This window comes from Balaenoptera acutorostrata, chromosome 3 (assembly GCF_949987535.1).
Source record: "Balaenoptera acutorostrata chromosome 3, mBalAcu1.1, whole genome shotgun sequence".
Taxonomy (NCBI): domain Eukaryota; kingdom Metazoa; phylum Chordata; class Mammalia; order Artiodactyla; family Balaenopteridae; genus Balaenoptera; species Balaenoptera acutorostrata.
Genome location: NC_080066.1, coordinates 32,252,840 through 32,280,062, shown reverse-complemented (window position 1 = coordinate 32,280,062; position 27,223 = coordinate 32,252,840). Strand labels below are relative to the sequence as shown.

At 42.7% G+C, this 27,223-nt stretch overlaps 2 protein-coding genes across 5 annotated transcripts in view; both read right to left on the bottom strand.

The window, feature by feature from the left end:
- The window catches only part of FAN1 (FANCD2 and FANCI associated nuclease 1), a 29,955-nt gene extending 29,065 nt beyond the window's left edge, over positions 1 to 890 (bottom strand). For 2 of the 4 annotated variants that reach the window (XM_007167504.2, XM_057543865.1), the window contains exon 1: positions 599 to 889. The gene's annotated coding sequence lies outside the window, so the exon portion shown is untranslated. Of the gene's footprint in view, positions 1 to 414; positions 488 to 598 lie in introns of those variants that run through there. The other 2 variants (XR_009007672.1, XM_057543864.1) reach the window with 2 other exon arrangements.
- Positions 891 to 10,759: 9,869 nt separating this feature from the next.
- On the bottom strand, positions 10,760 to 27,180 carry MPHOSPH10 (M-phase phosphoprotein 10). The gene is made up of 11 exons (XM_007167502.2): positions 27,024 to 27,180; positions 24,353 to 25,031; positions 23,646 to 23,800; positions 22,947 to 23,118; positions 20,709 to 20,850; positions 19,799 to 19,866; positions 18,216 to 18,353; positions 15,234 to 15,344; positions 12,601 to 12,708; positions 11,358 to 11,588; positions 10,760 to 10,994 (listed from the first exon to the last, which is right to left on the bottom strand). Exons 1-11 carry the CDS (start codon positions 27,110 to 27,112, stop codon positions 10,845 to 10,847), a joined length of 2,043 nt encoding a protein of 680 aa, XP_007167564.1. The 5' UTR covers positions 27,113 to 27,180; the 3' UTR covers positions 10,760 to 10,844.
- Positions 27,181 to 27,223: the final 43 nt, after the last annotated feature.

The window sequence follows — 27,223 nt, the reverse complement described above, 5'->3', positions numbered from 1 at the left end:
GCAGTATCTCATGGGATGAGAAAAACCCTGCGCTTGGAACATAAGACCAAGGCCTACTCTCAGCTGTCCACGCGACCTCAGTGTGTCCCTTAGCCGAGAAATGACATGGGGATAAGGTCTAAGACTTCTCTTTAAGATCGAAAATCAGCCGTTTTAAAAAGGGAAGAACATCTGACTATGCCAGGTCCTTTTTTAAAAGCACCGCATCATTAACTTTTTCCGGGAGAGGGAATGCCTATCCCGCCCTCACAGGCCTGCAGAGAGAATCGCCCAAAGTCTCGGGCATCTGTCCACATGCTTGGACCCCCCACCCCCACGCCGTCCCCCCGCAGCTCTGGCCGCCGAACCTAAGGCTCGGACTCAGCCCCGCCCGCCCTCCCCGCGTGGCCGCGACCGCGCACCTGGGATGCACACCTGGGATGAGCACCTGGGGCTCCGCCGCCGGCCCGGCTGCCCTCCTCCTGCCCCCTCCCTCCCTTCCTCCCCCCCTTTCTGTCCCCGCCCCCACCCCCTCCCGGCCTCACCGTCCCGAGCCGCCAGCTCTCCCCCCTCCCGCCCAGTGCCCGCGACCCCGGCCCGGCCGCCCCATGCTTCCTACCAGCTCCGCGCGCCAGGCATTCCCAGCCGATCCCCGCGGCTCGACCGCCACAGGCTCAGTCAGAGGAGGCTCGAGCGATCGATCGCCCCTCCCTCCCACCTTAAAGGCATCCAGGGTCCAGGGAGGCTTAGCCGGCGGAGGTCAACCAAGACTCTGCCCTTCCTACCCTCCGCACCTGCGGGAGGCGGGCCGCCGGGAAGGTGGGCAGGTTGCCGGTCGGGGAGCATTTGGTGTCCGAGGAAGCCGGCCTCCTGGGAGGAGACACAGGCGTGGACTCGACTTAGCCAGCAAGCGCGTGCTGGGGTTCCCGGAGGAGATGCCGTTCGCCGCCTGATGCAATAGATGCCAATAACCTCAAGAGCAAAGAAATAGATCAAGAACAAGGACCTACTGTGTAGCAGAGGGAACTATATTCAATATCTTGAAATAACCTATAATGGGAAAGAATCTGAAAAAGTATATATACTTTTATACATACTTATATATATATAAAATCACTTTGCTGTACACCTGAAACATTGTAAATCAACTATACTTCAATTAAAAATAAAAATAAAAGAATGATAAAATGTAGTCAGGTAATTAGGGAGTGGTGAGTTTGGATATTTCTTACATTAAAATGTAGTTTAGTTTGTTTTAATATAGTTTGTTTTCTTTGTGTTAATATAGTTTAATTTAATATAGCCAGGTTACATAATTTAAAATAAGGGCTATGTTTAACAACGGCAAAATTACTGAAAGTTTATCAGTCAGCCCTTGAGTGCTGATGCCAGCTGGTTCCAGCACCCCCTGACCGTGACCCGAATGGATGCTTCCTGAGCTCGAGGCGCCTGTCTGCGGTCCTTCACCACCGCCTGCAGCAGCGGCCAGCACTGTGTGATTACTCCATAAATATGTGTCAAATGAATGCATGAATAAATGAGCAAACCAAAGAGAAAATGGACATGAACAGGGAATTCATCGACAAGTATGTATTGAGTGCCTCCCTCGTGCCAGGTAATGTCCTTGGCCCTGGAAATATGACCGTGAACAGAATGAGGAATGGGGGGGAAATCCTGCCTTCATGGAGAATACTTTCTGATGGAGGAAGATAGAGAAAAAACAAAATATACGTAAATTATGTAGAGTGTTTAAAAGGCAAGTACTGATTAAATAAAATTCCTATTTTATGGCAAGATGAGAAAAATTTAAACATAAATGTTTCCTTTGCCCGTTTGGGCCTCTGCATTAGTATTGTGTATTCTGCATCTGCATTAATCAGACCTCCTTAGGAGATAACATTCCTTTTTAATCTCATCAAGGGTCACAACTCCTTAGGAGATAACCTTCCTTCTTAATCTTGTAAGGGGCCACAATGACCCATGACCACTACTCACTTTGTATAGATCTGGATTGTGTACACTGTCAGTAATACGTCATTTAACGTACAGCCCTGTGTCTCAAAAACTTATATAACTGTGCCTTGACCTCTAACAGGCAGAACAGTTCTCGGAGCTTTCTGAGAGGCTGTTCCCGGGTTATAATCCTCAATTTGGCTCGGATAAAATTTTCTATTTCTTTTTTAGATCGACTGATTAATTTTTTCGTCGACGGTGCTTTGAAGAGAAATCAAGCAGAAACATCGTGGTGGGGGAAGGGAGGGGCATTACAGTTTGAAAGAGCGGTAAGGAAAGGCCTCACTGAGAAAGTAACCATCTGAGCAGACTTGAAGGAGGGAAGGCAGTGGATGTTCCAGAGAAGAGAGTTGTGGTCAGAAGAAACAACCTCAGGGAGTGTAACAGAGAGTGCACCCCAAGGTAGAAGCTTGCCTAGCAAGGCTAAGGACACCCAGAAGGCCAGGAAGACTGGAGCAGAAGTGAAGGAAGAGAGGTAGCAGAGGACAGGTCTTGTAGGGCAATGGTAGTGAACTTTTTTCTGTAAAGGGCCGGGTAGTCAATATTTTAGGCTCTGCCAGCCATAGGGTCTCTAGTCAAAATCTGCAGTGTGCAGTGTGAAAGCAGCCATAAATAGTACATAACAAAAGAGTGTGGCTGTGTGCCAAAAAAACTTTATTTACAGATAGAGTCAGCTGACCAGATTTGGTCTCTGGCTGTAGTTTGCTGACACCTGATATAAGGCCTTGTGCATCATTATATGGATTTTAGCATCTGCTTTGAGTGTGTTCAGCAACATATGGTGGGGGTAGGGGAGGCAGGAAAAACAAAAGGCGAATGGAGTAATCCAAGGATGGTGGTGCCTGGGGTTAGCTGATAAGAAGTAGTTAGGAATATTACTCAGCCATGAAGAAGAATGAATTAATGACATTTGCAGCAACATGGGTGGACCTAGAGATGATCATACTAAGTGAAGTAAGCCAGACAGAGAAAGACAAATATCGCAGGATATCACTTGTATGTGGAATCTAAAAAAAAAAAATTATATAAATGAACTTATATACAAAACAGAACAGACTCACAGACATAGAAAACAAACTTATGGTTACCAAAGGGGAAAGAGGGAGAGGGATAAATTAGGAGTTTGGGATTAGCAGATACACACTACTGTATACAAAATAGATAACCAACAAGGACCTGTGTGCCTTTAGATGTGTGTCTTTGTCCATTCAGGCTGCTACGACAAAATACCACAGATTGAGTAGCTTATAAACAATGGAATTTTATGTCCCACAGTTCTGGAGGCTAGAAGTCTGAGACAGGGTATCAGCATGGTTGGGTAAAGGCCCTCTTCTGGATCCCAGACTTCTCATCATGTCCTGACATGGTGTAGTGGAAGGATATAGGGAGCTCTGGGGCGGGGTCTAAGGACACTAATCCCATTCATGAGGGCCCCAGCCTCATGGCCTAAGCAGCTCCCAAAGGCTCCATCTCCTCACACAATCCCAATGGGCAGTAGGATTTCAACATATAAATTTGGGGAAGGGGAGAACACAAACATTCAGACCACAGCCACATGTAAGTTTGAAATGCCAGTTAGACATTCTTGTGGCTAAAAGATACTTAAATTTATTAACTAAATCAGGCCAGGAAATATAAATTGGGGAGTCATCAGGGTCTATATGGTATTAATATACGGCACCAAGGAATGACTGTGGTTAGAGAATTGAAAGGTCAGAATGCTGAACACTCTGATAAGAAAAGGAAGGAAGGTGAGGATGAGGCAGCAAAGGAGTCTGAGCTACATCCAAAAAACAGGTGTGTGGTATGTGCTGAGGATCAGGGGGTGTCGGCAGCTAGAAGGAAAGTAAGGTGAAGTCTGCAAGCAGCCATAGATCCAGCAGTGTGGAGGGCACTGTTAGCTGACAGAAGCCAAAGCTGTGGAATGGTGATTGCAGAGGATTCAAGAAAGAATGGGGAGACAGGAATTGGAGACAATGTGGGGACCCATTCAGTACCCTGGAGTTTGTGGGAAGATTATTTTAAGCTGAAGACATTGAGATTCAACAGAGGCAGAAAGAAGCCTTCTAAGAGCTTCTCCTTCCTGATGGAAAGCAGAGACTTCTGGGAAATGAGGCTGCTGTGAACTCCCTCTTCAGGGTGGCTTTTATTACCAGGAAGGAGACCAAGAGTAAATTCCCTCTCTGGGGGAATTTTATGGCCAAGAAGATGGAAAGACCCCTTGCACCTGAATTTGCAATTATTATCACAGACTTTCTTATCTCCCATTTGCTCTTCTAGAAACCCATTTGCTTTTCCCTAACAGCCATTTCTATCCCCTTTCTTTTCCCTGCTAAATTAGGTGTATAAATCTCTAACTTTAACCACTTACCCAGCTGCTTCTTTTGTAAACTACAATATGTATATGAATAATTTCTCCTGTTAATCTGTCTTTTGTCAGTTTAATTCACAGGCCCCTAAGGACTCAACCTAAGAGGGTAGAGGAAAAGTTTTTCCTCTCCAACAACAGAAAATATAGATGACTCTTTCAAGAGGTTTAGCAGTGAAGGAGAACAGACAGATAGGGCAGAACTAAAGGGTGTTGTTATTTAACAATAACAAATGTTGGAGAGGGTGTGGAGAAAAGGGAACCCTCCTACACTGTTGGTGGGAATGTAAGTTGGTGCAGCCATTATGGAAAACAGTGTGGAGGTTCCTTAAAAAACTAGTTACGGGAATTCCCTGGCGATCCAGTGGTTAGGACTCTGCGTTTCCACTGCAGGGGGCCGGGTTTGATCCCTGGTCTGGGAACTAAGATCCTGCATGCCCCGCAGCATGGTCAAAAATGCCATAAGCTGCGTGGGGCAGCCCAAAAAAAAAAACCAAAAAACCAAACTTAATATTGGAACTTCCCTGGTGGCGCAGTGGTTAAGAATCTGCCTGCCAATGCAGGGGACACGGGTTCGAGCTCTGGTCCAGGAAGATCTCACATGCCACAGAGCAACTAAGCCTGTGCGCCACAACTACTGAGCCTGAGCTCTAGAGCCTGCAAGCCACAACTACTGAGCCCACGTGCCACAGCTACTGAAGCCCACGTGCCTAGAGCCCATGCTCTGCAACAAGAGAAGCCACCACAATGAGAAGCCCATGCACCACAACGAAGAGTAGCCCCCGCTCGCCACAACTAGAGAAAGCCCGTACACAGCAATGAGGACCCAACACAGCCAAAAATAAATAAATAAATAAATTTATTTAAAAAAAAACAACTAGAATTACCATATGATCCAGCAATCCCACTCCTAGGTGTATATCCAGAGAAAACCATAATTTGAAAAGATACATGCACCCCAACGTTCACAACAGCCAAGATATGGAAACAACCTAACAGTCCATTGATGGATGAATGGATAAAGAAGATGTGGTACATATATACAATGGAATACTACTCAGCCATAAAAAGAATGAAATAATGCCATTTGCAGCAACATGGATGGGCCTAGAGATTATCATACTAAGCGAAGTAAGTCAGAAAGACAAATACTGTATATCACTTATATGTAGAATCTAAAATGTGGCACAAATGAATTTATCTAAGAAACAGAAACAGACACACAGATATAGAGAACAGACTTGTGGTTGCCTACTGGGAGATGGGTGGGGGGAGGGAAGGACTGGGAGTGTACGATTAGCAGATACAAACTACTATATATAGGACGGATAAATAACAAGGTCCTACTCTATAGCACAGGGAACTATAGTCAATATCCTGTGATAAACCATAATGGAAAAGAATATAAAAAAAGAATGTCTATATGTGTATAACTGAGTCACTTTGCTGTACAGCAGAGATTGGCACAGCATTGGAAATCAACTATACTTCAATAAAAAAATAAAATAGAAGAAAAGAAAAGAAAAGAGAATACCAAAGACAGGAGTGGAGGGGTGTAGGGAGGCAGAGGGAGAGAGTGGTCTGGAAGGGGCAATGAGAAGCAAGGGCATCTAATCCATCCACCTCCAGGCCAAGTGAAGACTGGGGGAAAAACAAAACAGAAAACTGCCACCATTTGAAAAAGCTGCTGAAGAAGCCATGTCCTCGGGGGGAAAAAAAAAAGACAGGGAGTATTACCAGAGAAAGAGGTCATTTTATAAAGTTAAAAGGGTCAGTCATGAGGAAGACATAAAAAACATAAATCGTTATGTGTCTAATAACAGGGCTTCAAAATACATGAAGCAAAAACTGACACATCAAAGGAATAGACAAATGCACAATCATAGAGATTTTAATATCTTTCTCCAATTGGTAGAATTAGACTCCCCCCCAAAAATAAGTAAGGATATAGAATAACTGAACAGAACTATCAAAGCTCTGGACTAATTGAAATACAGAGCTCTATGCGTACCTGTAGAGCACATATTTTTTCCTTTTCCCAGTGGTATAAGTTTAATAATTCTGAAACTGCTTCTTGTATCATCTAGAAGCAAATGAATAAATATACTGAAGACAATGGGAGTAAGATTTCTTACTGTTGGAAAAGGTGTTACAAGTACGGAAAGAATGAAACTAGAATATAATCTGCTGTGGTACTGGATTAGAATTGGAGGTATTGATATGAACCCATGCATGAAATACATCACACACACACACACACACACACACACAATTTCCCAGCTGTGTCTTTTGATTGGACCTAGTAGCAACAGTAGCAGTGAGCATACCTAGCACCTAGATCTTTTGTTTCAAAATACCATTCTCCACTAAGAGGAGCCAGGGTTCCTTGGAAAAATTGCCAAATCCAGGAAAAGTACAGTATAAAGCCTGGGATGTTTTGTAGCACCACAAACTAAGGAAGTGCTCAAAGAATGATGGGGACCTATCATGACCCAGGAATCACCTTGAAGGGCCTTCCACTGTACAAGTCAGGGACAGTTGGGGAACATCGAAAGTGATAAGAAAGGATCATAAACATTAAATAATATAGAAACCTGAGTCTATACTGATATAAATAAATGAGAAGGGAAAGCTCTTCCTTGCAGTAGAATGTCAATAGATACAGAAGAAATGATGGGAGATAGAAAATCATCAGTGGACGCTCAAATTTGTGAGTGAAAGTTTGGTGAGGAGCAGGGTATTTACAGTATCAAAGTATCTCCATCATAAATTACTAATTATTAAAAAGAAATGATAACTTTATAGTGGGAAAGCCTGACATCACTTTAACAAACTAATCATTCTCCTCACCAGCTTCACTGGGACAAATGGATATCAAACCTCTGTTGATGAGATACTGAAGACACATTACTGCTATGGTTTTCTTGCCAAAAATGCTAGCCTGAATCTAATCATCAGAAAACAGACAAATCCAATTTTGAGGGACATTCTTTAAAAATCTGGCCTGTATACTTGAAAAATCTTACAGTTAAGAAAGACAAAGGCTCAGAAACTGTTCCAGATTACTAGAAGCTAGAGATGTAACAACTAAATACGAGTGACCTTGGAATGACCCTGCACTGGGGAAAAGAGCTATAAGGATGTTATTGGGACAGCTAACAAATTTGAATATGGACTGTGGATTGCATAATTGCATTGTGTCAATGTTAAATTTCCTGATTTTGGTGATTATACTGTGGTTATATATAAGTGATTATTCTTATTCTTAGGAAATACATAATGATGTATTTAGGGGTAAAGGTCCATGATGTCTTCAACTTACTCTCAAACTGTTCAGAAAAAAAGAGAAAGAATAATAAAGCCAATGGGGCTAAATTTATTGGAATTTTCCTGTAACTTTAAAATACGAAAATTAAAAGCTAATTAAGGGACTTCCCTGGTGGCGCAGTGGTTAAGAATCCGCCTGACAATGCAGGGGTTATGGGTTTGAGCCCAGGTCCAGGAAGATCCCACATGCTGCGGAGCAGCTAAGCCTGTGAGCCACAACTACTGAGCCTGCGCTCTAGAGCCTGCATATTGTAACTACTGAAGCCCACACTCCTAGAGCCCGTGCTCCACAACAAGAGAAGCTATGGCGATGAGAAGCCCGTGCGCCGCAATGAAGAGTAGCCCCCGCTCACCGCAACTAGAGAAAGCCCGCACACAGCAACAAAGACCCAATGCAGCCAAAAAAATTAATTAAAAAAAGAAAAAAAGCTAATTAAAAATGATACAGAAAATAAACACATAACAAAATGCTCAATCCCATTAGTAGAGAAACATAAATTAAAACCACACAGATTCATCATATTGTACCTACCAGAATAGCAAAAAAAAATTTTAATTCCCCCCAAGTGCTGACAAAGATATGATTAAGTGCAAATTTGTAAAACTCTGAGAAACAATGCCACGTTGTATTTTGGACTTCCTACCCAGCGATTCTAAAATACCTTAGAGGCTAGAGCCTACACTAGCACTGTGATGTTCAAATGGGATTATTCATAATAGTGTAAAACCGGAAACAAATGTCTTCAAGAGAATGGTTAAATAAAACTGTAGTATATTCATAGAATACTATGCAGCAGTGAAAATGAATGAATAGGATTATGGATAAATTTGAGGGATGTCAACAGAGAAATAGCAACCCATCGAAATAATGTTCTATTTTCATAAAATTCACATATTAGTAAAATTAAACAATGCATTGACTATAGATATGTGAATATATGGTAAAATATAACAAATGCAAAGGAATGATAAATGTGAAATTCAGAACTGTGGTAATTCTTTACTTCTTTACACAGATGAGTGAAGCAGATAGAGCATTGTTTTGTTTTTAGATAAAAGGTGATTTCACAGATGTTCTATTGTGCTTCTAATTTATATAGAAAATGAAATGTATGTAAATATTCTACCAGAATACACACTTCATAAGGTTAGGAATTGTTATCTGTTTCGTTCAGTTATAACCCTGGTACCTACAACAGTGCCTGGCACAAATCAAATATTTAGAATGAATATAATCTTTGTATCAAATGTGATATTAAAGAAGCAAATGGATTGATAAATCTCACCCAGATGTGGGGGGAAAATGTGAAGGTTAAGTGACTTTACTCTGCAAGTATCAAACTTGGACAGATAAAAATGAATCATCGCTCCAGGATCAAACATCCTGATCCTGACAAATTATTATGAAACAAATAATCATTAGGAGTTTGGGATTAAAATATACACACTACTATATATAAAATAGATAACCAACAAGGACCTACTCTATAGCACAGGGAACTATACTCAGTATTTTGTAATAACCTATAATGGAAGAGAATGTAAAAAAAGAATATATACATACACATATATGTAACTGAATCACTTTGCTGTACATCTGAAACTAACACAACACTGTAAATCAACTATATTCCAATAAAAGTTAAAAAAATAATAATCAAGGGAAAGAGAACTAAGCTAGCCATGAGTGGGAACTGGAAAACTTTTTTGTTTTGTTTAAATATTTATTTATTTATATGGCTGCGTCAGGTCTTAGTTGTGGCACGCAGGATCTTCGTTGGCATGCAGGATCTTCGGCTGCAGCATGTGGGATCTAGTTTCCTGACCGGGGATCAAACCAGGGTCCCCTGTATTGGGAGCGTGGAGTCTTAGCCACTGGACCACCAGGGAAGTCCCCAAACTGTTTTTAGGAAGAAAATAGCAACTCCTAGGGCCACTCCAATCACCACTAAAAATCCTGACACTTTCACTAAGGCTAGAGGGAGACCAGGTGGTTACTCCAACTGTTTTGTTTAGAAGACAAAGGCACATGAGGGGAGAGAACTGTGTCCTGAATAAGACCTGAAACAAATGACAGTTCAGTACTGACTGGGGCACCCTGAGGGGCCAGCTCCTGTGTCAGCAGGACCACAGACCACAGACCTGCAGGCTGCTGACAGCTGTGACTGTCCCGCTGATGATGAAACAGAAGGGCTTTCACTACTGCTTCAGCTTCAGCTTTGTTCTCATCCTCTACCCACGTAAGGCTTAAGGCATTTCTACCAAAAGCATAATGTGAGGGCTTCCCTGGTGGTGCAGTGTTGAGAACCCGCCTGCCAGTGCAGGGGACACGGGTTCGATCCCTGGTCTGGGAAGATCCCACATGCCGCGGAGCAACTAAGCCCGTGCGCCACAACTACTGAGCCTGCACTCTAGAGCCCATGAGCTACAACTACTGAGCCCACGTGCCACAACTACTGAAGCCTGCGCACCTAGAGCCCGTGCTCCACAACAAGAGAAGCCACAATGAGAAGCCTGTGCACTGCAACAAAGAGTAGCCCCCACACGCCACAAACAGAGAAAAAGCCTGCACGCAGCAACAAAGACCCAACGCAGCCAGAAACAATAAATAAAATAAAATAAAATAATAAAATAAATTTTTTAAAAAAGCATAATGTGAGACCCTATCAGACAAAAGGTGGTCTTCCCTGGGTGGGAGGTTGAGACAGGGAGCACCCGGTGGTCGTGGAAGGCTCCGAGGACCGCCAGTCTGTCCTCCCAGCAAGCTCACCTCCTCTCACATGACATGAGATCACTTCCTAAGGGGAAGAATGTAAGGCACACACATGGAAATCCCACTGTTCTGTGAAAGGATGACAGGGCAGTGGGAGAAGAAAATCAAGGCCTCTTGAAGACACGTGAGGACCTCCGCTGTGGACAGCTGGCTGTGATGGGGTTCCCAGCCTGCAGGCCCACTCCCTCACCGGCCGGGCCTGGGGTGGGCACACTGTGGGGAGGGTCTGGGAAGAGAGGTCTCGCCACATACCCAGATGAAGGCTTGCTCTTCGCAAACATCTGCCGTCCATGCAAAGAAAAGTTCTCCAAAATTTTATTACAAAACAGAACAATGACAGAATATAAGCTTACATGTTACTATTTACATTATATGCAAAATCTGTTACAGCTTTAATTTATGAACAGAAATATCCTGTTTTTTCTCCTTTTTCTTCTCTGTTCTCTTTGCATCATTTATTTGCATTTTTACTTGATCTTGTAATTTAGAAAAGAATGCTTGTGATGATTTTAAGGCTTTGTCTTTACCTTCATCCTGCAATTAAAAATAATACAAGTTCATGTTGTAAGATGTGTGCTTAAAGACGAAAAAAACCAAATGATTAGAACAGGGCATCAAAGTATAAATATAAAAAAGAACTAGACAAGATTATGAAAACTTACACCAGTTAGTGCAGAGATATTATATACATTTTACACTGCAACAATGGTCTCACAATGTCAGGTGACCGTGAGGACCCTGCATTAGAAACCCGGCCAGTCCCCACGGCCTCTCCCGTCCCCTCCCCTCCGCAGGTGGGCAGCAGTGGCTGGCTCGGTTACTCTGCCACCCAGATCACCTAAAGCTTGCCATCCGCTCCCCCTTCCCCCTCCAGCAGCTTTCCTGCCCCATCCTCACCTTTAACAGTGAAGCTTTGCCTGTCTTGGTCAGCTGTTTTAACTTCTCGGAAGCTACTGCTTTGGTGTATTTTCCTGCTCGGTCTGGGTTGCTCTTTTCAAGAAGTCTTCTCCGCTTTTCTTTCTCCTTTATTTTCAAATGCTTTTGATATTTCTTTTTCCTCCTTTCTCGTTTCTTGTCTGTAGCTGTTTTCTCAGCAGCTGTTTTTGTATCTCCAGCTTTATTTTTCTCCTATTGAAAAACAACCATAAACACACTCATTAATCTAACCTAACAACTCAGGAAATTAGAAGAGAAGCAACTCCACGGAATGTGGCTGATGGGCTGTACACCAACGGCCAAGTGTGAGAAGGAGAGCATCCCCGCCTATGCTCTGAAGGGCTCTGGTCACTCAGCTCTCTAAGACCCAGGCTGCGTTCTCTGACGGCGACAGTTCAGTCCCAACACTCCTTCACAAAGGCAGCCTGGAGAGCAGGAGCGTCAGGCTGTCCCTCCTGGAGAAGCACGGAGACCCCAGCCGGGGCTGCAGTGACCTGCCCGCAGCAGCCCAGCTCTGAGCTACTGGCAGCCATGGGGGGCTGACGGCAGGAAACCTAGCTGGTGAGGGTCCATTTCCTCCCTTTTCTCTTCTGCTGCCAGCCCAGCCTAGCAGAGGTGGCAGAGGCTGTGAAGGGGTGAGTGTGGGCGGAGCAAAGCAAATGAGCACAAAAAAGGAGGGCCGTGCTGCCAGGCGCCAGGAGGCCGAGGCCCCAGCAGAAGCCACCATTACTGTGCAAGGCGAGAGCTCCCATGCTCACAAGGCAGGGACAGCCTGCATGTGGTATGTCCAACTCCTTCCAAGATCCAAATGCTATTACTGATAAGCATTACATGGATACAACACAAAGGGGGAAATGCTGATTAATATCAAAGGATTGCTAAATATATGCAGTTTGTTTTAAACCTAACACCTAAGCTAACATCTAATTAACCGCAAACTTCTAATATTCAAACTGAATTATAACAAGATACTGATGTTGCATATTTACAATTAGCTTTTATAATATTTCTCAATCTGTATCTCATAATAATACCTGATTACAGAAGACTCGTATTTGAATATTCTATACTATTAATTTGATTATACTTGGGAACTGCTGAGATATGTTAGAATAAAGACTACAAGCTCAAGCTTAAATGGAGATCTGACTATAAACGACCAACTTATAAACAGATATTTAAAGCTTCAACACTGTCTTCTCACCTTGACTTCCTCTGGGGCCAGGAGGGCTGCATCGCTGACACTCACTGGGGCGACCTCCTCCATGGTGACGGCTGGCAGATTCGACACAACTTTAATCTCTGGAACAGGCTAGAAAAGAGACAACACACTTAACAGGAAGTCAGAAGTGGTCCTCACATAAAATATTTAAATTGTGAACCTACTGAAGTGTAATACATACAATACTTCATGGAGATTATTTCTATACTTTTGCAGGACACGTCTGCCATATTCAAACACACGTTTTTTCATCTGTTAGTAAATTATTTCCACCTGCCATGTAGGTGTATATTCTCAAACAATCCTATCCACCATTTAACAGAATCTATTGGTGTCTGTAAATGTTATCTTGCCTTTGGTTATAGGAAAAAAGCTCACTATAAGAAATACATGGAAAAAGCTGCTAGGAAAGGTGCTTATCAGAACATGTTCCAGCAACTAAAAACAGATGCTATAAAGAGAAATATGAAATGATACTAAGTTGTTTTGGAAAATGAAGACAGTACTGAAATAAACACAACCTACAAATTATAAAAACAGGAGGAAAGAATGCAACACTAACTGAAGGGCCATTTGTTTGTCGTTTAGTTTTTTTTTTATTCTTGAAAGAACTGCCCACGGGATTCAGAAATTACCATGGTTGCATCCCACTCACGGTGTCATGGAAGACTTACACTACTGCTCTGTACACTAGTCCTGCTCATCTCGATGCGGGGGCAACGGGGTCCGCAGCGGAGTAAAGGATGAAGTGGGAAAGAGTAGGTGTCCTGAGCGAACACGAGACTGAGCCCCAGGAGACCGGGCTCTGTCCCAAAGCACAGTGCTGCCCGCCTCACAAGCTCACTTTCCCATCACAGTCCTGCCCACGTTTCAGTTAACTCGGCAGATATGCACCCCAGGATCCTTCATAAGGAACAAAAACAAGCCCTGAAGACGACAGGGTCCTGGACTCTAAATAAGAGGAGAATGTGAGAGTGTGAAAGAAATCATCTCTTCCCCTGGACCACTGTTCATTTACTTATTAGGAGCGCTGTGTTCCATTCCACAATTTAAAGAGAAATATGGAGAAAATGGAGACAACCCAAAAAATAACAGAGACTGATGACTGGTTAACAGTCATGGAGATGGCTTGTGAAATACCAACCTGAATAAGAAAAAAGCAATATCAAGAGGAAGCCAGACCAGAAATGACATTTCTGACAAGGAAAAAAATAAGAAAGGCTTTTATACCGTGGCCCAAGATTCCAAGGGATGTCTGAGGACTTCCCCATAGCCGGCTCCAGGCTGGTGTGACGAACACAACCGCAAAAAAAACACAGCCGCAAAAAAAACACAACTGTGGGGCTTGAAGACGAGTAGTGAGCAATGAACCATCCACCAATGAGCGCACCTGTGCCACGGGGCTATGAGGGAGAAGGGCAGAGACAGATGCGGGAAGAGGAGGTGTCAAACCTGAGACCCTACAGATGGAAGAGCCCGGAGGGAAGGGCCCGGAGGGAAGGAAGGAGACCAGGGTGGCCGGGGAGCAAACCACGGGGACCAGAGGGATGGGAAGGAGTCACGTCCCGCGGCACCTTGTGAGGAGGGAAGGGATCGCATTCTCCACATGAGTAAGACCTTTCCACAGCAGGACCTGCTGGCCGAGAAGGTGGAGACATCCCTCTCCTCTCTTCACCTGCTCACTATACACGGTCAGACCAAGCACTCTGAGACTCTCAAGATGGGCCCCACCACCAAAAACGTACCATCATGTAAAGGACACCAAGATTAAACAAAAACAAAGAAGCAGGTGATGACCAAATACTCACACAGGAAAAGTTACCTGACCATCAAAGGATCGGAAAGGACCTCGGAGGTTACCACCTCCTCTGTACAGACAGAACGTTAGGCAATTTGCCTACATCACGAAGCCACTGAGGGGCAGACAGACTCGGGTCTCTGACTCTGGACTAGCCCTTGACGCTCGACATCCCACTTCCAGACGACACAAGTGACCCCAGGGGGCAACGGGTGAGCAAGTGCCAGAAGGCTGGTGCAGCACGTTTTGCAGGCTCGCAGAAGCTGGTGAGCAGGAGGGAGCTGAGGAGCAGATGAGCGCTGAGCTGTCTGGGCGGGGGCCGCAGAGGCAGAGGGGGAACAGCATGCAGCGGGGGGAGCAAGGGCCCAGGAGTTAGGGCTCACCCCCCGCCCCGAAGCCTCGGTGTCTGCATCTGCAAACTGGAAGGAGTAGTATCTGCCTCAGGTTCTGCGGGTTAAGAGTTAGTGGACATGACGGACCTGATCTGACAGGTGGCAGGTGCTCAGTAAACGCCAGGGACAGATACCACACCCGCTCCCAAGACCATCACACAAGCAACCAGAGACCAGACAAGGAAGAAGGGTGGGAAATGAGGAGACCCCGTGGCTAAGGCCAAGGGTCTGGCAGGGACCAGCAGGGCGGAGCCAGAACTGTCATGGGACCAGACACGAGCCTTCCTCATGGGAGGCCCTGCCTGTAATTTATGGGGAATTCCTGCAGGTTTGTATCCTGAAACCAAATAAAGCACGAGTCTCACAAAAACTCAAAGAGGAATCACATCTGCTCTGCCTGTTCGCTGAGATGTAAACACACTTACCGGCTTAGGGATGAAATGGAAGTTTGAGAGGGCATCCAATTTTAAGAAGAGGGAATCCATCATCTTCTGAATTTCTACGTGCTCTGGATTTTCTTCCTCTGCTGTTTTTTGCTTAGGAAATAAGTTCAACATTATCAGACTAAGCAGCATCACAGGTATCACAGGACAAAACACTCAAGGCCGATAAGGGTATCACCAGTTTCTCGTCGCCAGGCTTCAGCTCCAAAGAAACATTCCAAGGCAAGATCAAAGTCACCAATACCAGGGCGGCACTAGCACCCACCCAAGAAGAAACATGACGTGCACTTGAGAAGCTGTCGCAACCATACCACTAACATTTAGAACGTACAATTTAGTTCCCTTGATGTTTACTTCTGTCAGTAACTAAACTACTCCCACTAGGATGGCTATTTAAAAAGAAACAAAACAGAAAATAACAAGTATTGTCCAGGTTGCGGACGGACCGGAACCCTTAGGCAGTGTTGGTGGGAACGTAAAATGGTGCAGGCACAGTGGAAACGAGTCTGGCAGTGCCTCCAAAAGTTAAACAGAGAATCACCATAGGAGCAGCAATTCCACTTTTAGGTATATGCCCAAGGGAATTAAAGCAGGTACTCAAACAAGTACATGGACACACATGTCCATGGCTGCATTATTCACAAAAGGCAGAAACAGCCCAAATGCTCATCAACCGGTGACTGCATCAGTAAATCGTGGTACACACACAACAGAACACTATCCAGCTATAAAAAAGGGGATAAATTACAGACACGTCACAATCCTGAAACATTAAGCTAAATGAAAGGCATCAGACACAAAAGGTCACATGTTGCATGACTCCATTTACATGAAATATCTAGAGTAAGTAAATCCACAGAGACTGAATGCAGATCGGTGGCTGTCAGGGGCGGGGTGACTGAGTAACCGGGAGTAACTGCTTAGTGGGTGTGGGGTTTCATTTTGGGGCGACAAAAATGTTTTTGAATTAGATACAGGTAGTGGTTGCACAACACCATAAATGCCCCTGAACTGCTCTCTTTAAAATGGTTAATTTGTTATGTGAATCACAACTCAATTAAAAACAAGAAACAAAGCAGAAAACAAAACTAAGGAGTTAATGAAGATTTTGTAAAATTATCCAAGTATTCATTTGGATTGCAGGGACAAATGTATATGTAATTTGTTAAAGATTTTTTCTGATTAAATCACACTGGAAAAAATTGACAGCAGTTTTCAATCCACTAAGAAAAGGTAAATTTCATACTTCTCTTTCCCCATGCCCAAAATGCTATTCTAAGAGGCCAAAATTTTTTGTTTGGTTACTTATTGATGAACCCATGAAAAACCACTACCACCACTACCACTCACCACTGGGAAGCAACTGGCTCTTTACCCCGGTTACCCTAATGCCAGAGACACACCCAGGTCTGTGTGTCCAGTGTCTGTCAGTGCCCCCTTCCAGCCATGTCCAAGCACATACTACTGCTTTTTACTCCTTAAACTTAACACAGGGGCTTCCTTGGTGGCGCAGTGGTTGAGAATCTGCCTGCCAATGCAGGGGACACGGGTTCGAGCCCTGGTCTGGGAAGATCCCACATGCCGCGGAGCAACTAGGCCCATGAGCCACAATTACTGAGCTTGCGCGTCTGGAGCCTGTGCTCCGCAACAAGAGAGGCTGCGATAGTGAGAGGCCCGCGCACCGTGATGAAGAGTGGCCCCCACTTGCCGCAATTGGAGAAAGCCCTCGCACAAAAACGAAGACCCAACACAGCCATAAATAAATAAATAAATAAATAAATTTTTAAAAACTCAACTTCATGCCCATTTAAAAAAAAAAAACTTAACACGTTTTAAAATCCTAACCACGTCCTTTGCCCTCATCCCAGGTTATATCTGTGAAATAATGCATCTGACATCCAGCATCTTCCTGACACACACAGATCTAAGGGTTAAGGTTCATTCACATGCTGTTTATCAGCACTCTGCTTATTCCCTCCAGGGCAGCTGCCAAACTTCAGGAAATTCAGATCATCCTTGCCAGACTAACTCTTAATGGAATGAATGAGTCTAGGATTAGCCTAAATTGAGTCCACACTCAAAAACTTGTGAACTGGCTGCTGATGTCCAAGACAGAAATAAAACTATCATTTAAAGACCTGATACGAGCTACATAATTTCATTTTTACCTCTCATGGTTACCAAATACTTTCTGTATTTACTGAATCTCCTCATAGTAGCTGGATTTTCACTAAGCATTGACTGAGGTTGTACACATCTCCCTTCAACTACCACCTTGGGTGGCAAGGCAGCGGGGAAAAATTTTAATTCCAATCCTTCCAGTTCTTCAGCTTCACAGTGGCATTAGGGCCCTATCTGCTGGTGCTGCCTAAGTGGCATTAATTAACAAAATCTGGATGGAATCTTAAATACGCTTGCAGAATAAAAATGCCACCTCATCCCCAGGCACATACTGACCACATTCCCAGCAAATCAAATGTGAAGGAATAATTCAATTTGTTATATTGGGAATACAACATTTTTGGAAATATGACTTTGTCCTATTTAACTAAAAGTATTTTTTTAACACTCTAAGTAAAAAGAAACAACAACCAAAAACTCACCAGACCTAAATACATGAAGGAATTCACAAATAATCTTATAAAATTTATCAACAACTTCTAAAGCACAAATAAGAAATGGTTTTTAAATTGTAGCATAATTGCTGGAAAGTTAATAATGAGCTGTGAAAGTATCAGGTGACCAATGAGTAACTGCAAAACAAATCCCCTCTGCCCCTGACACTCAGTGGGAATACTACATCCCCTCCATTCCTAGCATGCTCTGTCTCACACTAAACAAGGTGACCCCAAAGTTCAAGACTTCGGTATTTCACACATTTCGAGGAGCAGGCAGAACCTGCAGAGGTGGTTCTCCACCTCTCCTCCTTGAAAGACAACGGCTTTGCCTTAGCAGCGTCCTTACCTGGTTGAGTTTGATGTACTCCTGTTCATAAATTTCAGCAAGGCTCAACTTACTCTTCTCATGGTCCAGTGTTAAACGCTTTTTATACTCATATGCATCCTCTTTAGGTTTTTCTTTACGTACGACATCATCCCAAGCCTAAAATATGAAAGACACACATAACAAAAATTGACAGATAAAATCTGTAACTTCTTTCTAGGCTCCCTTAAGAATCTTCCTCTGGACGGACTTCCCTGGTGGTGCAGTGGTTAAGAATCTGCCTGCCAGGACACAGGTTCGACCCCTGGTCAGGGAAGATCCCACATGCTGCGGAGCAACTTAGCCCATGCGCCACAACTACTGAGCCCACACTCTAGAGTCTGCAAGCCACAACTACTGAGCCCACATGCCCAAACTACTGAAGCCCACGGGCTTAGAGCCTGTGCTCCACAACAAGAGAAGCCACCGCAATGAAGAGTAACCCCAGCTCGCCACAACTGGAGAAAACCTGCGTGCAGCAACGAAGACCCAATGCAGCCAAAAATAAATAAATAAATAATAAAATAAAATAAATTAAAAAAAAAAAAGAATCCGCCTGCCAATGCAGGGGACACGGGTTCGATCCCTGGTCTGGGAAGAACCCACATGCCACAGAGCAACTAAGCCTGTGTGCCACAACTACTGAAGCCCGCACGCCTAGAGCCCGTGCTCCGCAACAAGAGAAGCCACCGCAGTGAGAAGCCTGTGCGCTGCAACAAAGACTCAACACAGCCAAAAATTAATTAATTAATTAAAAAAAAAAAAAAAAAAAGAATCTTCCACTGGAATGTTAATTATCTTTCCAGAGTAAGCAAAAGCAAACAGCAGCAAAAAGGAAGTCATTTTCACCATTTGAAATGACTACTCAAGTCACAGTAAGTATTATGCAGAGAGGGCATCACTCAAGTACCCTTTTTTGTTTTAAATACGTCTCTCTCCTGGTTACCAACTTGAACTCCACAATTCCTCATCGTGGTTTGCTCAACAGTCAAGACAAGAGTTTGCTTCATTTCAAATTTAAAGATTTTCTGCATACAGTACCCATCCTTCAAACCCTTCCTATTTTAAACAAACAGACACATGTTATAAAGCCATCTCGGGACTTCCCTCGTGGTCCAGTGGTTAAGACTCCTCGCTCCCAATGCAGGGGGCCCGGGTTTGATCCCTGTTTAGGGAACTAGATCCTGCATGCCACAACTAAGACCTGATGCAGCCATATAAATAAATAAATATTAAAAAAAAAAAAAAAAGCCATCTCTTGGTGTACGTGTCATGTACCCAAGTTTTACTCTAAGTTTACAAAATAAGATCAAGTTTTAAACAAAAACTCTTTGGTCATCCCATTCTCCTCAGGCACGACACCCGTCTTTGTTGTGTGACGGCAGTGACCCACACAACAAAGGCCAAAGACACTTCCGGTGTAGACTTAGGGCTTTTAAATGAAGAACTGATAGAACAAATACTCTATGAAAATAAAGAGTGTTATTCCTACTCCCAAAATATTCTTACATATTTCTAAACATTTCAGTGAATTTTGAATTAAGTTAAATTTCATTCTTACTGACCTGATCTTTTATCCTCTGCTTAATGATATCTTCTAGTTGAAAAGTGGTTTCCTCTGTGATCACAGGTGCTAAAGGAAACAGGACATGTACTCATTAGGTATATAGAAACTAAGCAGTGGTTCGAAAAGGGTGGTCCTTGAACCGCAGCATCACCTCCATCCGGGAACGTGTTAGAAATGCGAATTCCTGGGCCCACCCCACACCTCCTAAATCAGAAAGTGAGGAAGAAAAAGGGATACCTCTGTGTGTTTTAACTAGCCTTTCTGATGCTCCCTGCAATTTGAGAACCACAAAACTACAAAATACATATGGTAGCAAATGCTAACACTTTTAACCCATGCGCCTGGGGACTTGCCCCCTCTTTTCCATTCTCTAGCACTAAATAAAATAGAAATTCATTTTGACTTAACGGGTACAAGAAAGAATGCAATGAGATAATCAGGGTTCTGGCTGGAATCACTGGACAATGACAGCAGGCGCTGTAGGCAGATCACTAGCAGGACTGATTACGGACTATACATTAGGCATCACTAGTATATTAGTAATTCTTGGGTGGATTAATGGTATTGTGGCTGTACAGGGGAATGTCTTAGTTCTTAGAAAAAAATAAAAGTACTCAGGACTAAAGTGTCATGATATTGGCTACTTACTTTCAAATGACTCGGGGAAAAAAAGTGCACACACACACAGTCACACACATAAATGGGGGGAGAAAGCAAATATGGCCAAAGCTTAACTACTGAATCCAGCTGAATGGCATACATATGTCCACTGTACTATTTTTTCAACTTTTCTATATGTTTACAAGTTTTTAAAAAGTTTGGGGAAAAGAAATATTACTCCACATCTATGAAAACCACAGAAAAGGCACAGACACGAACAGCTGCAGGAGCCCGGTGGCTGCACGCACCCATACGGACGGCGTGGTCGAAGTGCAGGGTCTCTTCTAGGAGGCTGTTCTCGGGCCGCTTCTGTGCTGTCACTTCCCCTTGAAGTTGCCAAGGTTTCTTTTCCAACAACTGTTTTTCCAAAGATGCAATTTTTTCATTCATCTAAGAGACAAAAAGAGTTACTACATGTTTAGGGAAGAAAACTAGACTTATAGTTGAGTAAAAGCAACTAATATTTTTAATAGTGGGAGAGCAAGAAATGTACTGTTCCTGAACACAATTCTGTTTTGTCCTTGCCATCTTTTAATGATGCCAGTAGTGACCTCCTATTCCCGTCCCCTGAGGTGGGATGAGTAGCTGTGGATGACCTCTTTCCCCCACTGATTTGGAATGCCATGTTTATAATTTACTTACTTCTCCCAGCAGCATTTGGGTATATTTCTGGGCTCTGTTCTAGTCAAACGACCTATTTATTCACAAGCCACTATCAATTTTAATTATTAGAGCATTCCAAGACTAAGTAATTTTTAATTAGAACATCAATATTTGATGGAGCCTGACCCTCCTGACTCCACACCCACAATCCAAATTATCTCTGACTTCTAAAAAGGCGGCATCTATAATGACTTCACAGTGTATAAAATGCCAGCCTTTTCAGCTACCTTACTGAATTATTTTTCCTAATAGCTTTTCAATTCATCTGCTTGGTTTTTCTAGTATTCTCTGCAAATATTAACGCTTTCACTTCAGTTTTTCTCACCTCTTATCATTTTCTTTTGTAGTTGTCCTGGCTAAATAACACTCCTACAAGAATCTTAAGTAACAGTGGAAACAGTAATAGTGGTAATGGGAATAGTCTTATTCTTGATTTTAAAGGGATGTTTCTAGAATTCTACCATTAAGCATGATGGCACCTTTTGGCTAGATGTGTTTGTATTCCACTAGAAGTTAAAAAAAAAAAAATTAGGAATGGATATTGAATTTTATTAAATGTCATTTTTGACATATATGGAGGTGACCATATGGTTTTTCTCCTTAACCTATTATAACAAGTATTAAATTAATAGATTTCCTAATCCTGATTCAAGAGGATGAGACCCACTTGGTTGTGGTAGCATTATTCTTTCATTGCGCTATTTTGGATTTTTGCATCAATATTCATAAGAGAGACTGTGCATGTTTTAATGTTACCTTTGTCAGGTTTGGGTATTCATGTTACAATAGCTTCACAAGAAAAGTTTGGAAGCTTTACTCTTTATATGTTGGAACTAATCAAACAGCACTAAATTATCTACTTCTTGAAGGTTTGATATAATTCCCCAGTAAAACTAAACCTGCTTCTCTTTTTTTTTTTGCAGGGGTGTGGGGAGGGAAGGACACTAACTCAAGAACAAAGTTCATATTTTCTTCCAATTTTTTTTTTTCTTAAGACTTTTTCTTCTGGGAACAATCTGATAATCATGTATTTAACTCAGATTCTCTTTTTTTTTTTGGCCGCACCATGCAGCATGTGGGATCTTAGTTCCCCAACCAGGGATCAAACCCGCGACCCCTGCAGTGGAACTGTGGAGTCTTAACTGCTGGACCACCAAGGAAGTCCCCCCAGATTCTCTTTTTAAAATGATTCTTTTGATATCCTTGGTATCTTTGGTTATTTCCCTAGTCTCACTTCGAATTGTGTGATCTAATTTTAAGATAGTTAAATGATAAAAGCCAAATGTTTGGAGCCAGGCTGTATCTATTATTTTCAAATAACATTTTGTTCGTCTGAAATTCTCACAAGGAAATAATTTTTATCGACTTTGGAAGATGTGTTTGAGATGGTATTAGTTAAAATTCTGGCTACTTGGCAACTCGCAGAAGCCATCTGAGGTAGGCAGTATCCTTAACAGCAGGTGAAACAGTTACCAGGAGAGGCTCACAGGACAGCTAGTTAGGAAAAACATGCCCCAGATATAAAGACAGCACGGAGAAAGAAAAGAAACAAGTTTTACAGATGGGCCCCAGATTGAAAGCCACAGGTTGGGAAATGCAGCATTGATTTTTGCAAATTAGTTGCTTCCCACATGGTTATCTCTATACAGTGTGCTACAGAAAGCGGCTGCAAGATTTTTGTTTTGGTTTTTTTTTTTAAGGACAGTTAAGTGTTCCACCAAAAAAAACACAAAAAACAAAACAGGGTAGATTAGTTAGTAGTCTGTGATTTCCACAGTCATGTTAAGCATATGAAAAAATCCCTTAAAATTTCTAATTATTACCTTTTCCTGTCTTATTTCAAAAGAGGATTTGACTTCATCAGAGTCTTTCTGTACATTTAAGACATTTGTATCTTCAGTTTCCTCATCATCTGGCAAAGCAAATGTCACTCTTTTCAAGGTTTCTTCATGTTGTTTACTGTCTCCACTTTCTTCAAGGTCATTATCTTCATCCCTGTAAGACCAAAACACTTATGAAAGGAAACACACCACTTTCCATTAGAAAAACAAAAAGAAACAAACTTAGTAATTAAAGTTCTTCTTTTGTAGACTTAACGCAATTAAATATTCAGAACTTCTAAAGTCGTTCAGTTACTAAGGAACAGAAGGAATTATTTAGGTGAAACAGAACAAAGTGTCCAAAATACAGAAAACAAATTTTTCATCAATCTATAATACAAACTTATCTCACCTAAGTTAACAACAGGGTATTTTTACTGACACAAAAAAACAAATCAGAGCTCCTGGTAAGAAGGGTTTGCGTGCTAGTGCCAGTGACGCTTACCTGCACTAGATCATCTCTGACGTCCCTTCAAATTTGGAGACTTTCCTCTGGCTATCCTGAGATTCTCTGATCTTAGAGAATCTACTCTCTGATGTTAGAGAATCCCAGTTCTTAGGACAATCACAGCTGACAACTAGGAGTACACAAATAGGATTGGGTACCTCCAGCTTACAGTGTAAAGGATTCAAAATACTCACATCTCAGAAAAGCTTTCTTCTCCTTCTTCAGCAATTTCTTCCTCTTCACTTGAAGCCAGTTCATCACCATCATCATGGACACCTGCTATGTCTTCATCACTTTCAACTGGATCAAAGAAATCTTTGTACTTCAGGTTTCTGGAACTTTTACCTGACTAAAACATAAATACTTTTAAGACCTTAAACCAAGGATAGAAAAATACATTAAATCATGCATAAATGTGTATGCACACTGTACAGGGGAAATTGGCAACTAAAAACGCTACCATAAAACCCTAAGAACTATTAGACCACAACAAACTGAATGGCAGTATAGATTGATTTATGACTGATTAGATAGAGCATGATATTCTTCTCTCTAAATCTTCTAACTACAATTATTTCCAAAATATCCCTGCCTAAATAAAGTATACAAATGCCTTCCTTTCACTCTTATTTCTAGTGCTTGATGAAAATCCATGTTTGAGGGAAAATTCTGAATCTCTCTAACATGTGTGACTGTGGTTCTGAGGCTACAAAACAAGTATTCTGTGATAAGGAAACAATAGCTTTGGTTTAAGTTTTCCAGTCTTTTTTTTTCAACTGATCTAAATATTTCACTTATGCCCTGGTGAGTTTTGAAGTATTTTAAACCTCTTCTGGAGAAACAGAACCCCATCTAATTTGAGGAGGCAGAAAGAATGCTCTGTCCTCTCCCAAAACTTTACCTTAAGATCCTGACTTCCAAACAGTCCTCCGTCTTCATCGGAATCGACATCTTCAAAAAAATCAATATCATCCTCCTCTTCATCATCTTTTTGTTCCTCTTCCTTTTCTATGTTTTCTAAAAAGCTCTCCATTTCAGAGAGCTTGAAGAATTTATCATCTACTATGGACTTTTCTGTTGGTTTCCTAGGCACTTTGTTTTGCACCTTGCTCTGCTGTTCCAATTTGCTGATATCAAAGTCAAGATCAGAGTCCTCATCACTGAAATCTGGGCTTTTCCTCAGATCCAATTTGCTTGAGCTTATAGCTCTCTCATCCTCTTCAGGATCATCACCACTCAGGTCTGACACTTTCTCTTCCTCCTCTTCCAAATCTTGTTCTTGGTCCTCCTCACCACTGGCCTCCATCTCTGAGGCATCCTCTTCACACTCCTGCACCTCATTCTCTGAGAGAAGACTGATGTCTTCATCTTTAATCGTTTCACTAACTACATTCTGGAAGTACTGTAAAATTGGTTCATTCTGCAATTCCAGTTGTTGCCAAATCTGCTCATCATCAAAATTATTTATCATCAGTCTTTGTAAAGGACTTCCACGTTTCCTGTCATTCTCTAGTATTTTATTAAAGTCATAAAGTGCTTTTGTTAAAGAAGTAAACTTTGATGCCAGTTCATCTTGAATGCTATTAAGGGGGCAGGGAGGAATTAAATTAGATTTATAATTATAGGTAACAATTTCACAGCACTCAGAATTTTTTTAAAAAGCCCAACTCTTGGGCAAAATCAAATTTTAAAAAAATTGAAGTATGGCTGATTTACAATATTATATTAGTTTCAGTGATTCAGTATTTTTACTGATTATACTCCATTAAAAGTTATTTCAAAATAATGGCCAAGACAATTCCGCTGCTATACAATATATTCTTGTTGTTTATCTATTTTATGCATAGTAGTTGGTATTTCTTAATCCCACACCCCTAACTTGCTCCCCCGCACAACTGGTAACTACCATTTTGTTTTCTATATCTGTGAGTCTGTTTCTGTTCTGCTATATACATTCATTTGTATTACTTTTTAGATCCCACCATGTAAGTGATAACACCCAGTATTTGTCTTTCTCTGTCTGTCTGACTGACTTCACCAAGCATAATATTCTCTAGGTCCATCCAGGTTGCTGCACATGAAATGTCAATTTTAAGTATGTATAGATTCTGACCCCCAACAGTGTATTATCTTGCCAAAGAACCAAATTAGTATATAAAAGGTGTCAACCAAGTATCTGTGAATCTGTTGTCTGGATTTTAGACAGGGACACCATGACAGATCTATTTGCCTAAAGACAGAGAGTGAATCTTAACCTTAAATTCTCAACTCTGCTATATTACAGGCCACTCCATTCAGTCAGCCCATGGTCAACACTTGCTTTGGTAACAGTGGTCAGAGAATACCTCGCTGAGGATGTGACATCTGAGATGATACCTATTTATAAGGAGACAGTCTTACAAAGCTGTGGAAACATGTACTCCAGGCAGAAGAAACAGCAAGAACAAATTTCCTAAGACAGAAACGCACTTGTTGAGTTTGAGGAGCAGAAAGCCCAGCTTGGCTGGAGTGCGGTGAAGGAGACAGAAGGGAAGGTTAGAGAGGTGAGTGGGAGACCGATTGTGAAGGTCTCAGACGTAAGAGTTTGTCATTTTAGAAGTGAAGGTTTTTAAGCAGAGAAGCAAAATGATTTAAATTTATGCTTTGGAAAGAAGGCCTGTCAAGGAAAAGGAATGAAATTAGGGTGATCAGGAGGCTGATGCAGGCATCCGGGCAAAAGATGCAGAACTGCGCTGGGATTACAGCTGTGAATATGGTGAGAAATAGTCAAATTCAGGATAGTATAGTTCGAAGAACTAACTGACAGGATTTGCTAATAACTGGATGTAGAACTGAGAAAAAAGGAAGACATCAAGGAAGTAGCTTAGTTTCGTGTCTGAAGGACTGGAAAGACAGAGGTGCTGCTCACTGTGATAGGGAAGGCAGGTGGTGAGCATGGGGAAAGGATCTCAGGGAGGGCAGAGGACAGGGAGAAAACAGAACCAACAGTTCATTTTGGATATACTAAATTTGAGATGCTGAGAGTGTATGGCTGTAGTTGCTGTGAGCCTCAAGGTCGGGTTTCAAATATAAATCTGAGAGCCATAATTTCCTAGATCTTTTCACAGTCTTTCAACAAAATACCACGAGCTCATGCTGGGAAGGGAGACGAAAGACAGCCTTAACTCTCGAGAAGCTCAAGTCGTGGGGTGGATAGATAAGCGACAAGTTAATACTTTCAATTAAGTCTGATGAGTAAGTAAGCACTGGGTGCTCTGGGAGCACATGGACAAAAGAGCAATCCACCCGGTGCGTCTGGCGGGGGGGGAGGGGGTGCGGCAACTGAGGCCTCGAAACAGTAATAACCCAGTTAGCTTGATTTCAACAGCACATGACTGGGAGATCCACACTACACAGCTCTTAGCCATCTAAAAAAGTGTGATAGGCTAGGGGAGCGTAAACTACCTGAAATCTGAGGAAAAGGGAGCTCCCCTTCCCTTTGCCTTCCCCCTACTCCGGAACTTGCCGGGGGCCCGCAGCCCGCGCCCACGCGAGTCCTGAGCCGCACCAGAGCCCGGGCTCCGAGCACTTACGTGAGGAAGGATTCCGGGCGGTCGGTAGCTTTACCGACCTCCCTCAGGCACCTTTCCAGTGTCCGCCGACGCCACACTCGCGGGGCCATGGCTGCCTGCCGCTCGGAACACAGCGCCGCCTGCAAAGGAGCAGAGCCGCCCGGAAACCACGCCACAAAGACGCACCCCGCCCAACTGCAGCCGCGAGCCGAAGGTTCCGC